Source organism: Acanthopagrus latus, chromosome 2 (assembly GCF_904848185.1).
Source record: "Acanthopagrus latus isolate v.2019 chromosome 2, fAcaLat1.1, whole genome shotgun sequence".
In the NCBI taxonomy this organism is placed as follows: Eukaryota; Metazoa; Chordata; class Actinopteri; order Spariformes; family Sparidae; genus Acanthopagrus; species Acanthopagrus latus.
In genome coordinates this window covers 11,492,395-11,506,036 of record NC_051040.1, presented here as the reverse complement: position 1 = coordinate 11,506,036, position 13,642 = coordinate 11,492,395, and the positions used below count along the sequence as shown (strand labels likewise).

At 38.1% G+C, this 13,642-nt stretch overlaps 2 protein-coding genes across 2 annotated transcripts; both read left to right on the top strand.

Moving 5' to 3' along the window:
* Positions 1 to 1,420: 1,420 nt before the first annotated feature.
* LOC119008488 (extracellular calcium-sensing receptor-like) lies at positions 1,421 to 5,107 on the top strand. Its single transcript, XM_037078843.1, has 6 exons — positions 1,421 to 1,476; positions 1,694 to 1,991; positions 2,125 to 2,919; positions 3,075 to 3,302; positions 3,468 to 3,591; positions 4,194 to 5,107. Exons 1-6 carry the CDS (start codon positions 1,445 to 1,447, stop codon positions 5,105 to 5,107), a joined length of 2,391 nt encoding a protein of 796 aa, XP_036934738.1. The 5' UTR covers positions 1,421 to 1,444.
* A 912-nt stretch (positions 5,108 to 6,019) lies between these two features.
* LOC119008481 (extracellular calcium-sensing receptor-like) lies at positions 6,020 to 10,307 on the top strand. Its single transcript, XM_037078830.1, has 6 exons — positions 6,020 to 6,177; positions 6,402 to 6,696; positions 6,867 to 7,661; positions 7,834 to 8,061; positions 8,708 to 8,831; positions 9,382 to 10,307. The coding sequence occupies exons 1-6, from the start codon at positions 6,158 to 6,160 to the stop codon at positions 10,305 to 10,307; spliced, it is 2,388 nt and encodes a 795-aa protein (XP_036934725.1). The 5' UTR covers positions 6,020 to 6,157.
* Positions 10,308 to 13,642: the final 3,335 nt, after the last annotated feature.

Genomic DNA, 13,642 nt, shown 5'->3' with positions numbered 1-13,642 from the left:
AAAAGGGAAAAAGTTTCAAGGGAGTAGTGGTCATTCAGTGTTTATATTATTCTATGATGACAATTTTCAATAATTAATATTTAACAACAAACTGATGTAGAAGGGGCAGTAACTTAGTTAATAATGACTGGTTTCCACATAACATGCCAGTTGCAAAAGTGAGATATGAGCTATACAATAGGTATGACAAATATAACCTGCCACTGGGTCTATAAGCTATATAGTATATATATATATATATATATATATATATATATATATATATATATATATATATATATATATATATATATATATATATATATATATATATATATATATATATATATAGGGCTTATATGTGGATAAAAAGAAACAATATAGGAGACTCATATGCCCAGTATATGCACATATATAGACCTGAATTTGGCCTATATGTGGCCTTCATGAGGCATATATGTGGCATATATAAGCATATATGATATACATATCTGGCATATATATAGAATATACACATATATGCTGTATACATGGCCTATATGCGCAGATAATCTGCATTTAGGTTTCACATATGTGCATATATCCTCATATAGGTTCTTTCCGTGTGGGTCTGCAGCTACTGGACATGTCTGCAGAACAGATATCTGGCGAACCAAGCCAAGGCAAAACTGACTGTTTCCGTGGAAATCGTAATGAGGCTTGTGATCTATCTATGTTCGCAGACTAAGCGTCTGTGACGTAATATCCTCCTATCCCTCCACTTTTGCTAGAGGTGAGAAACTCTGCACTGACCTCCCTTGCTATGTTGTTAAACAGGTAAACACATATGGGAGGATGCTTCCTGAAGCTGTAGATATAATTTGAGCATTTGGAAAGACTTGTTGAGATTAACATGAAATTACTTTGTACAGACATGTGTACTGTTATGTTGTTACTCCTTGATAAAGTTGGTATAAACTTCTTTGACTTAAGTCATTAGTGTCCCTGAGTTGTCTTCATCTTTCCTGAATGATCAAGCGAGACAAAATTCCACAAAAGCAACCAGGCCCCCAGCACAAATAAGCATTTCTTATCTGAAACACAGTTCAGACGTTTAAAATAGGCTGACGCCCAAAACTCTTTCTGTTTGCTCACATTCCTTTCTCCATACCTTGTGGGTCCACAGAGATTAAACATCACTCTCATCATATTTCTATGGTGCTCCAAAATGTATATCTACCAGTGCAAACTGGTTTTACACAGCAGTTCAGTAGTCTCAGACAGTATGATGTCTGTTCAGAGGTGGCCAGAACAGGGTTGGGCACTCTTACATCTATTGTTGGTGGCATCTTTCACTCATGCTGAGGAGCCTGTGTGCAGACAGAGAGGGGATCAAGAGAATCCACAGCTTTCCAAGGATGGAGACATAATGTTAGGTGGAATCTTCTCTTTCTACAGCAGCTGGAAAGACAGACAGGATACCTACATGCACAAACCACTGCCACTGCAATGCACCAGGTAAATTATAGCATAAATCTACTTCTAGTTTTATGTTATCTAACAGGAAGTGAGTGCAGATACAAAGAGTGTTACAAAACTGAGTTTAAACATGATGAATATTCATTCCACTCTGTATGAAAATTATCAAATACTGTAATTTCCTAAGCTGTTGTCTCTATTTTAAGAACCTTTTTTTTCTTTGCTATTCTAACTATTAAAAATGCCCTGCATGAAGTTTGAATTTCAGAGGGTTCCAGTTTGCCCAGGCTATGCTCTTTGCTATAGAGGAGATAAATAATAGCACAGAATTACTGCCTGGCATCTCTCTGGGATATAAGATCTATGATGCCTGTGCCTCCATTGCCAGGGGAGTGAGGGTTGCACTGGCCTTGGCAAACGGTAATCAAGCAACATTTGTACCGTCTGAGAAACCATGTGCTAGACCTACCCAAGTGCAAGCCATTATGGGAGAGACCTCGTCCTCTCCTTGCATGGCTATAGCCACTGTCATCGGACCCTTTCATATCCCAATGGTAGGTAAGAGTATTAAGAACTGAAATTGCAAAATTATGTAAATCATCCAGCTGAGCATAGAAAAGCTGTTTTCAAAGAATGGTACACAGACTTATTACTATTAATTTCAAATGTAATCTCACTTTCTTTTAGATCAGCCACTTTGCTACTTGTGCATGTCTCAGTGATAAAACCAAGTACCCATCATTCCTCAGAACAATACCCAGTGACTACTACCAGAGCAGAGCCCTGGCCCAGTTGGTCAAGCACTTTGGTTGGACTTGGGTTGGAGCTATTAGATCAAATGATGATTATGGTAATAACGGCATGGCCATATTTACAGAAACTGCCCAGCATCTTGGTATCTGTTTAGAGTACTCTGTATCTGTCTTCAGAACAGATCCACCAGACAAACTACAAAAGATAACTGAAATTATCAAAGCTTCCACTTCCAAAGTGATTGTAGCTTTCCTCTCCCACAAGGATATGGATGTGCTAATACCTGAGTTGTCTCACCACAACTTGACTGGGTACCAGTGGGTAGGTAGTGAGAGCTGGATCTTTGATTCCCAAACAGCAGCCATGGACAGGCATCACATTCTGGATGGTGCCATAGGCCTGTCCATCCCCGAAGCACATGTTAGTGGCATGAGAGAGTTCATGCTGGATGTGAAGCCGTTAAATTCAACAAGTCAGAAATTGTTTACAGAGTTTTGGGAGAATTTATTTAGCTGCAAGTTCAAACACTCAAAGTCATCAGCTGGGAATCAGACAGAATGTACTGGACAGGAGGATGTATCTGGAGTGCAAAATAGCTTCACCTATATGTCACTCATGCCTATCTTTTACAATGTTTATAAAGGAGTGTATGCTGTGGCTCATGCACTTCATAATATTCTCAGCTGCAATAAAACATGTGACAACAATATGCAGCTTGAGCCATTGATGGTGAGTTGAATGCCAAAGTCTTAAATAATATGTTTGCTTCCATATTGATTCACAAGAACAAAGAAAATGGTTAATTATTGAAAATTAGAATTGTCTATCATGCATCTAAATGATACCTGTCAAATAACGACCTCCGTTGATGCATATCTTCTTAGATTTTACAGCACATTAAAAAGATTCACTTCAAAACGAAGGAAGGAGATGAGGTTTACTTCAACGAGAATGGGGACCCAGCAGCAAATTATGAAATTATAAACTGGCAGCCAACAGAACATGGCATTGTCGACTTTGTCAAAGTTGGCCTTCATGATTCATCTTTACCTGCAGATAAACAGCTGCATCTGCAAAATAAGTCTTTATTTTGGGCTCAGAACTCACAAAAGGTAAGCCACCATGTGACTACTGCAATGTTAAATGAAAGTAAAGGTTCGTGGTCACAGTATGAATATGTTTTGATGCATCAAAATAAGAATGTTATTGTTGTTAAGACAACACCTTGTCAAAGTGAATACACTTATATTTTTCTCAATGTAATTTTGCTCATGCAGGTGCCTTTGTCAGTTTGCAGTGAGAAATGTCCCCCTGGAACTCACAAGGTTCTCCAGAAAGGAAAGCCCGTCTGCTGCTATGACTGTTTAAGATGTGCAGAGGGAGAAATAAGCAATGTCACAGGTGTGGTAATTTTACATTCTAAACAAGAATGTCTAAAAATTGTCATGTTTAGATGCCAATTTTCTTTGGTAGCAATTCTTGCATATTTACCCCAAGGTGAATATCATGACATCAAAGACTGACAGGATAAAAAACTGAAAGTGCAACAAGTGAATCAAGTCAATATCTATATCTATATATCTATATCTATATCTATCTATCTATATATATATATATATATATATATATATATATACTGAAATTACAAAAAGCTTCCCCCTTGTGTTGTATGAGCGTGCATTAATCTTTCTCTCTGAAGGTGAGATAATCATGTTGTGAATAAACGTGTTTTTCTTGTGTTTTTCCTCCCTCATCCACGCTCCAGTCCACTACCAGTAGCCTGGGAGCTTGAGGGTTAGGGTTAATGCATATGAATACAGATTAACAAATAAAAAAATGCGTCTTCAACCTGTATTTCTACTTAAACCAGCTAATCCTTCACCATGATACTAGAAAGCTTATCTGTCAATCATGTTTTGCCAGACTATAAAATATGTGACAAACACAAAATCAGACACATACAATTACTAATTCTTTCACCTTTTTTAATATTTTATTTTCAGATTCTATCACCTGTGTGAGATGCCATCCTGAGTTCTGGTCAAATGAGAAAAGAGATGCCTGTGTTAAGAAGGTGGAAGAGTTTTTATCATATGAAGAGATTATGGGAGCACTGCTCACTGCAGCCTCCCTGTTTGGAACATGCATGACTGCTGTTGTGGCGTTCATTTTCTTCAGATACAGACAGACTCCTATTGTCAGGGCCAACAACTCTGAGCTGAGCTTCCTGCTGCTCTTCTCCTTGAGTCTGTGTTTCCTGTGTTCTCTGACCTTCATCGGCCGGCCCTCTGAGTGGTCCTGCATGCTGCGACACACAGCATTCGGCATCACCTTTGTCCTCTGTATCTCTTGTGTTCTGGGGAAAACAATAGTGGTGTTAATGGCCTTCAGGGCCACACTCCCAGGTAGTGATGTGATGAAATGGTTTGGGCCTGCACAGCAGAAACTCAGTGTTCTGGGTTTCACTCTTATACAAGTTATCATATGTATCCTCTGGTTAACAATTTCTCCTCCTTTTCCCTTTAACAATTTTAAAGAGTCTAATGAGAAAATTATCTTAGAGTGTGCTCTGGGCTCAGCTGTAGGCTTTTGGGCTGTACTTGGGTACATAGGACTTCTGGCCATGTTATGTTTTATTCTTGCTTTTCTGGCTCGGAAACTGCCTGATAATTTCAATGAAGCCAAATTCATCACCTTTAGCATGTTGATATTCTGTGCAGTATGGATCACTTTTATCCCAGCATATGTCAGCTCTCCTGGGAAGTTCAGTGTAGCTGTGGAGATATTTGCTATTCTGGCTTCAAGTTTTGGACTGCTTGTTTGTATTTTTATTCCAAAATGTTATATTATCTTACTGAAACCAGAGAAGAATACAAAAAAGAATATGATGGGGAAAGGGGCACCTACATCCTTCTGAAAAATAATGTCAAAATAATATAGTGGCAATTTACATGGTAATATTTTTCAAGACTATATACTCCTGTGCCCCTTTTGGTTTACTGTATATGATTGTATTTGTGACAAAGCATGATGAGATGACAGAATTAAAGAAACAACTACCAAAAAAAAAAAAGAAAGTAAGAAAAGAAAAGAAAATTACATAAAGTAAGTTTTGTGTTTATTTTGTCTTTTTTCAATTTGACCAGAAACAGAAGTCCAAACTATATCATTCAAGAATGAGATGTCCACTGTTGGGGGTGTATGTGCGTGTCTGTATATATATATATATATATATATATATATATATATATATATATATATATATATATATATATATATATATATATATATATATATATATATATATATATATATATATATATATATATATATATATATTATATTTACTCGCACACATACAGCCCCAGCTGTATACATATACAGTTCTATCTTGTCCATTACAACAATAACATGCACACATTTGCCAGTTCATCAACTAATATAGTCTAAAATATATTTTTATTTCTTTAAATTTCATGACCATTTTCTTAGGCTGTATGTTGCTGTGGAATTGTATTATACCAAGTTTTTTTTTTTTTTTCATTTTCAAGCTTACTCTCATTGACACAAATCTCTGATTTCAATGAAATAGGTACTGGCCCCACCCTACCTTGTAGCTCCACAGACATAGATAATCACATCACTGTACTTTTTTTTAATGCAGCTGAGACATATATAAATATCAGTCCAAGCTCTCAATTTTCAGGAAGGGAGAATTAGGGTTATGACTAGTCGTTGAGCTCTCTCAGGCAGTATGTCTTCCACACAGAGGTGGCCAGAGCAAGGTTGGGCAATTCTGCAGCTGTGCGTGGTAGCGTATGTCTCTCAGGCTGAGGAGACAGTGTGCCGGCTAAGATGGGATCCTGAGAACCCACAGCTTTCTAAGGATGGGGACATTATATTGGGGGGGCTCTTTTCTTTTCACAGCACATGGATAAACAGACAGGAGACCTATAAGCACAAACCAATGCCACTGCAATGCACCAGGTAAATTGTATGGTATTTTTCTGTTTATATTTAAATTATCAAAGAGAAACTGAGTATAGATACCAAGCAGTTAGAAAAGAGATATTCAAATGGAGCATTAAAGTACTAAATGTTGTCTTGTTGTGTATACAAATAACATCAAATGCTTTTATTTAAATGCCATTTTGTGTATGTCAAGGACAAACTGGTTATATTTCCAACTATTTGTACATGTATGCTTCAAGTTTGCATTTCAGAGAGTTCCAGTTTGCCCAGGCTATGCTGTTTGCCATTGAAGAAATTAATAACAGCACAGACCTACTACCTGGCATCTCTCTAGGATATAAGATATATGACATCTGTGGCTCCATTGCCAGAGGTGTAAGAGTGGCACTGGCCTTGGCAAATGGTAATGAAGTATTGTCATCCTCTGAAGCACCTTGTAGCAGACCTGCCCAAGTGCAGGCCATAATGGGAGAGACATCTTCCTCCCCTTGCATGGCTATATCTACTGTCATTGGACCTTTTTATATCCCAATGGTGGGTAATATTTGCAAAAACACACTAAAATTAGTGAAATACAATTACTGTTCTATGACTATGGTGTTTATACCAAAGGGGCGTTGAAAGGCATTTAAGTGTGCGGTGTAAATTTTATGTATTTCATGTGTTTATCTTGAGATGTAATTCATTCATTTTTCTTCTTTTAGATCAGCCACTTTGCAACTTGTGCTTGTTTGAGTGATAAAACCAAGTACCCATCATTCCTCAGAACAATACCCAGTGACTACTACCAGAGCAGAGCCCTAGCTCAGTTGGTCAAGTACTTTGGCTGGACTTGGGTTGGAGCTATTAGAACAAATAATGATTATGGCAATAATGGCATGGCAATATTTATCGAGACTGCCAAGCAGCTGGGTATCTGTCTGGAGTACTCTGTCTCTGTCTTTAGAACAGATCCACCAGACAAAATATTAAAGATAGTTGACATTATCAAGGCTTCTACTTCCAAAGTGATTGTTGCTTTCCTCTCCCACTTTGATATAGACATGGTTATACGTGAATTCTCTCACCACAACTTGAGTGGGTACCAGTGGGTAGGCAGTGAAAGCTGGATCGTTGATTCCCAAACTGCAGCCATGGACAGGCATCACATTCTGGATGGTGCCATAGGCCTGTCCATCCCCAAAGCACATGTCAGTGGCATGAAAGAGTTCATGCTGGATGTAAAGCTGCTCAATTCAATCAGTGATGACTTGTTTAGAGAGTTTTGGGAGAAATTATTTATCTGTGAGTTCCAGCGGTCAAAATCGTCAGCAGAGAGTCAGAAAGAATGTACTGGAAATGAAGATCTGAGTGGAGTGCAAAACAGCTTCACTGATATGTCACTCATGCCTATCTTTAACAATGTTTATAAAGGAGTGTATGCTGTGGCCCATGCATTTCATAATATGTTCAGTTGTAATAAAACATGTAACAACAAGGTTCAACTAGATCCGGTTACGGTGAGTTAAACACCAAAGCCTCAAATTCTAGTTATTTATATCATTTCACATTAACGATGGAATATGGTGTTAATTTTGTACATTCATTGTTGTAGTCTGTCTACCATGTTGGTGATACAATACACTTGCAAAAATGTGTCAGATAATGCTCTACATTGATGTATATCTTTAGATCTTACAGCACATAAAACAGGTCAACTTCAAAACAAAGGACGGAGATGAGGTTTACTTTAATGAGTACGGAGATCCAGCAGCAAAGTATGAAATTATAAACTGGCAGCCAACTGAAAATGGCACTGTGGACTTTGTCACAGTCGGTCTTCATGATTCATCTTTACGTGCAGACAAACAGCTGAATCTGCTAAATAAGTCTTTTATTTGGGTGAAAAACTCACAGCAGGTAAGCTATATTGTGGTTGTTACATATATGTACCTATATACCTTTTGTCTATATGCACATATACATATAGGTACATAAGAAAACGGCCAATTTATGTATGTCGCATATATCCAAAATCTATATTTTTAAGTAGGTTATTTCCGTGTGGGTAGCTAACATTAGCTTGTAACATTACATACTTGCCATGTGAATAATTTTGGCACGATACACCGGCCAAGGTTTGTGGTCTTTCCACCATTCCACTAAGTGCTCCCAGGCTCCCTTATTAGTTAATAAACTCAGGTAGAGGGAGCAGAAACTTAATTAACAATGACTGGTTTCCACATAACATGCTGTTGTCACATGTCAACACGTATTTAGGATCAAATGTGATGCCAATTTCATGTATTCCAATGTAGACCCATACCATATGCTCTGTATATGCACATATATGGACCTGAATTTGGCCTTTATGCGGCCTACATGTATTATATATGTGGCATATATACACATATATGCTATATATATGTGGCATCTATATGTATTTATGTTATCATATATGTGCATATATGTATATATAAATTAGCAATAGATGCTTGCAGTGACAAGTACCTTGTCAAAGTGAATACCCATATATGTTATTGTCTCAGTGTTTTCCTTCATGCAGGTGCCTCTGTCAGTTTGCAGTGACAAATGTCCCCCTGGGACTCGAAAGGTCCTCCAGAAAGGGAAGCCTGTCTGCTGCTATGACTGTGTAAGATGCGCAGAGGGAGAAATCAGTAACATTACAGGTGTGGTAATATTTAATACGAGACAAAACTATGTTTGCATTTTCACATTCCAACTTTAGTCCAAATTTATTTGACAGCTTCCAACAAGAATTGCATAGTCAATATATAATGTTCTTAAGAACCATTAATATTGATAAGGGAGGATGTGATAGAGGGATTGAGGCACTCAGAATCAGCTGCATTGTATGATTTTGTGCAACCACTATTGGTCACACACACACACACACACACACACACACACACACACACACACATATATATATATATATATATATATATATATATATATATATATATATATATATATATATATATATATATATATATATATATAGAGAGAGAGAGAGAGAGAGAGAGAGAGAGAGAGAGAGAGAGGGTACGCGTGTCTATGTGTGTGTATGTATACAACGACATTTGAAAAACAACAAACAACTGTGATAATGTCAATTTTTATCTGGTTAAAAATAGCGTAATTCGAAGACCTGTATTTTTCAGATTCTATGGAGAGCAATTATTTCAACTACTTTGTTATCTTATTTGATTTTTTCAGATTCTATCACCTGTGTAAGATGTGACCCTGAGTTCTGGTCAAATGACAGAAGGGATGCTTGTGTAAAGAAGAAGGCAGAGTTTCTCTCATACGAAGAGATTATGGGAGCACTGCTCACTGCAGCTTCTCTCTTTGGAACATGCATGACTGCTGTTGTGGCGTTCATTTTCTTCAGATACAGACAGACTCCTGTTGTCAGAGCCAACAACTCTGAGCTGAGCTTCCTGCTGCTCTTCTCCTTAAGTCTGTGTTTCCTGTGTTCTCTGACCTTCATCGGCCGGCCCTCTGAGTGGTCCTGCATGCTGCGACACACAGCATTCGGCATCACCTTTGTCCTCTGTATCTCTTGTGTTCTGGGGAAAACAATAGTGGTGTTAATGGCCTTCAGGGCCACACTCCCAGGTAGTAATGTGATGAAATGGTTTGGGCCTGCACAGCAGAAACTCACTGTTCTTGGTTTCACTCTGATACAAGTTTTAATTTGCATACTATGGCTGACAACCAACCCTCCCTTTCCTTTTAAGAATGTCTTACTCTATAAGGACAAAATCATCTTAGAGTGTGCTCTGGGCTCAGCTGTAGGCTTTTGGGCTGTACTTGGGTACATTGGACTTCTGGCCATGTTATGTTTTATTCTTGCTTTTCTGGCTCGAAAACTACCTGACAATTTTAATGAAGCCAAATTTATCACCTTTAGCATGCTGATATTCTGTGCAGTATGGATCACTTTTATCCCAGCATATGTCAGCTCTCCTGGGAAGTTCAGTGTAGCTGTGGAGATATTTGCTATTCTGGCTTCAAGTTTTGGACTGCTCATTTGCATTTTTGTTCCAAAATGTTATATTATCTTACTGAAACCAGAGAAGAATACGAAAAAGAATATGATGGTGAAAGGGCCTCAAAACCACAATAAAAACGTTAAATAATATCGTAACAAAGGTATTCAAGAGCCCTTTTAATTCTGACATAATAAGTTGTTAACCAGACTGTCAGCTGAACATTTATCTTATTTTAATTGAAGACTTGCATTTTTTTCCAGTGTTTCATTTCATTTTTTACATAGAATATTGCAACAAAATCATTGAATGATGTGTAATATACATTCATAGACAAATGGTATACCTACATAACAGCAAGGTGGTGGCTTGACCATTTGCAGACCACAGAGTTTTATTTGCTGACCCATACATATATGAACAGTCAGAGCTGAATGAACCTCAAACACTGTTAGGGGATGATGACCCGCACCACATCCTGAGTCACAGTCGCCTCATGTTATACACTGTATAATTAAGTACAAACAAATGCACAAGACCGACTTCATGATTTCACAACATTTAATGTAGTTTGTAAAACTATAATGAAGTAATAAAATCCAGACAAAAAACACCTTTGCTCAATGTATTTGTTTTCCCCCAGTCTCCTGAGACTTGACTTCAACCGTGAAAACTTTCTCCTTGTTGTTGAAATGTTTAAAGCCATGCTCTGAGTCGTAGAGTTGATTGGTACCTCTCGAAGAGAAGAGCTCAGAAATTAACTCAAATCTTAACCATTGAGGTGAGCCACATTTTAAATATGGTACATCTCAAGGGTTAAGAATGGAGTTGTTATTTCAAGTAGTCAGGCGATGTATTACATGGCAACCAAGCTGCCAGGATGACTGATAGTCTTTGAAGAAATTTGTAGTGGCCAAACTGTGAAATTACCTCGTCAAGTGATGCACTGGGGCCCAAAAAGACTTCTTCCCCAAGTTTGCACTGTGAAAGAGCTTCTGTAAAATGGCTTGAGGATTTACAACTCCTGCAACATGACTTGGTTCAGTGTCATCAACTGAGCCATTCATACCACTTATATTTGCATAGTCCAGAAAAGCTACAGGATTAAAGTATTAATGATCAACAAGCTGCCCGCACAAGTTCTTGCCATGGACTGCTCCCAGTGCCGCTGCTAGCCATTTTGGTGCCCTAAGTATAACCCCCAATTTCCACTGGATACATGTTTGCTGCGTTACGGCTCCGATCCAGTTTTGCTCTGCTGTCAGCCGTCTGGCAATCCCCACCGGTTGCGATTTGAGTCCGCCACGGTGCAGTATGGTAGCTGGCGTTGCGAGGCTGAGAAGTTCCTGCAATAATCACATGATCACTCGCGACCGTAGTTATAGGTCTGTGTTATTAAAAACAACAACACAAAGTGTTCTTGACCGAAGGATTAGCAGAGGAGCGTGTGTTTGTCTCTTTTTTGAGATTTGTGTGCTGGTGTCAGTGTTTTATTTTGAAAAGTAACCAGATGTTGTTTTTGCTGCTTGACTTCCTGTCTGCGCCATACTAAATTCAGCTCAATTGTTGCGTTATGCTCCGGCATCCGCTAGACATAGAAGTCCTGCGTGTCTGTGCCGGAAGGCTCTGGACTGCCGGAGCTGGGACGGAGCAGATACGCAGTGCACCAGACCTGGTGAAAATTGACACATAGACTAGAGTAAAACCTATCAGCTCTGCTGGCGTGGTGGAGACGTAACGCAGCGGACACGTATCCAGTGGAAATTGGGGGTAATTCCTTTATGATGCCCCCCTCTGAAATATTCATACGAAGAATCTTAAACCGAAAAAAATATATCAACATTTAAAACTGAAAGCATGCAGCCAAGGAGCTCTCCCCCTTTATTACTTATGTATCACCTATTTGATAAATAATATAATATAATATAATATAATATAATATAATATAATATAATGTAATATAATATAAAAGCATCATGTAATGAGTTGCAATATTGCACACAATTCAACAATAATGCTTGCTATATATCATTCATAATAACATTTTATATTCATATCTTACTTACAGGAATAAAAACAGAATGATACACCTTGCACAAGACTACATTTCTGAATCTTAAACATTATTTTACCATTTAATTGAATACAACTTAAATATGGTTGTGAGAGCATTTTGTCTACTGCAAAATGTGTTTCTATTTCACTGTGCATCTCCTCCAATCAAAATGAACACCAGTTCATTTTATCATGTAGCTTATGTCACATTCAGATGTAGCTAAGCTAGTTGTAGCAGTAACACTAAAAGTCTGAATTTTTCAGACTTTACAATATCAAGAGCCGTTTTCTGTCCTACTGCACATCCAACGCCTCACTTAAATTGTGTGAGAAACTGTAGCCTACATTCTGCGGAATTTTACTGAATGACAATACTAAACATGGTCACATTCTTTGCATTGCAAACACCAAAATATGCATTCTTAAATAGTGTTTCCACAGTTACCTTGAACAAGTAATCTGATTACTGATCACTCCTTTGAAAAGTAAAAGTTACTTTACTGATCACTTTTTTTTAAGTAACTAAGTTAGATTACAAATCACTTTATTAGTTATATTCAGCAGCTGCCGACGATACCCCGCTGCCTCAACATAAAAATCACAACCGATTTGGTCAATACTCACGTTATTGGAAGAGCTTTGCTCGTAGCTCTCTGCTTAACAGCACCTGGTGGTACTTGTTCTGTATACTTAACTGTGCTGTGCTGGGACTCCAAATGTTTCTTCAAATTTGAGGTCATGTTGTTGAAGCTTGATAGTACTTTGTCACCAGAACAGAGTGTGCACAATGAACCTTAATATTCTCATCTTTAGCTGACACTAACTCAAAATGATGACTGTATTTCCAGCTAAAAAACACGCATCTCTCTCCTCCCTCCATTGTTGTGTTTGTGTCGCAGCATGGTGTAAACCACTGCCTAATATCTAAAGTAAAGTAACTGCTGGCTGGCATCAGTTACTTGTAAAATGCATAGATAATATTTGACAGTAAAATCTCAATTTAGCTTGCACCTAAGTTATAATACATTTGAGTTTGCTAACATTAGCAATAACATCAGCTAGTTTGAGGTGTATGCATAGGCTAACCATTACATTAGCAAACAGAGTGGCTCCCTCGCCTCCCTTAAAGGTCTCATGTCGTCTCATCAGCATGCTGTCAAAGTGGCTAGAAACACTTATTTCGCTAACCTGATCACTAACCAGGGCCATAATCCCAGAGTACTTTTTAAAACTATTTATTCTGTGACTCGACCTGCACCCAGCCAGGCTCCTGACCCCTCCCAGAGAAATGCGAAGTAATTCTTTGTCATTTTGTAAATAAAATTGTGCAGATCTGACAGCGGTTTGGCACCGTTCTTAGAAAAGATGAAGAAGAAGTCTTTTGGAAGCTGACACAGACTCACACCTCCAATTTCCCTTAAGTAATTTTA

Excerpts from the sequence above, each read along its gene's own strand:
- LOC119008488 (XM_037078843.1), top strand. The coding sequence starts at position 1,445 with ATGCACAAACCACTGCCACTGCAATGCACCAG. Across the intron at positions 1,992-2,124 it reads GACCCTTTCATATCCCAATG|ATCAGCCACTTTGCTACTTG; the intron begins GTAGGTAAGAGT and ends ACTTTCTTTTAG. Across the intron at positions 2,920-3,074 it reads TGCAGCTTGAGCCATTGATG|ATTTTACAGCACATTAAAAA; the intron begins GTGAGTTGAATG and ends ATATCTTCTTAG.
- LOC119008481 (XM_037078830.1), top strand. The coding sequence starts at position 6,158 with ATGCCACTGCAATGCACCAG. Across the intron at positions 6,178-6,401 it reads ATGCCACTGCAATGCACCAG|TTTGCATTTCAGAGAGTTCC; the intron begins GTAAATTGTATG and ends GTATGCTTCAAG. Across the intron at positions 6,697-6,866 it reads GACCTTTTTATATCCCAATG|ATCAGCCACTTTGCAACTTG; the intron begins GTGGGTAATATT and ends TTCTTCTTTTAG.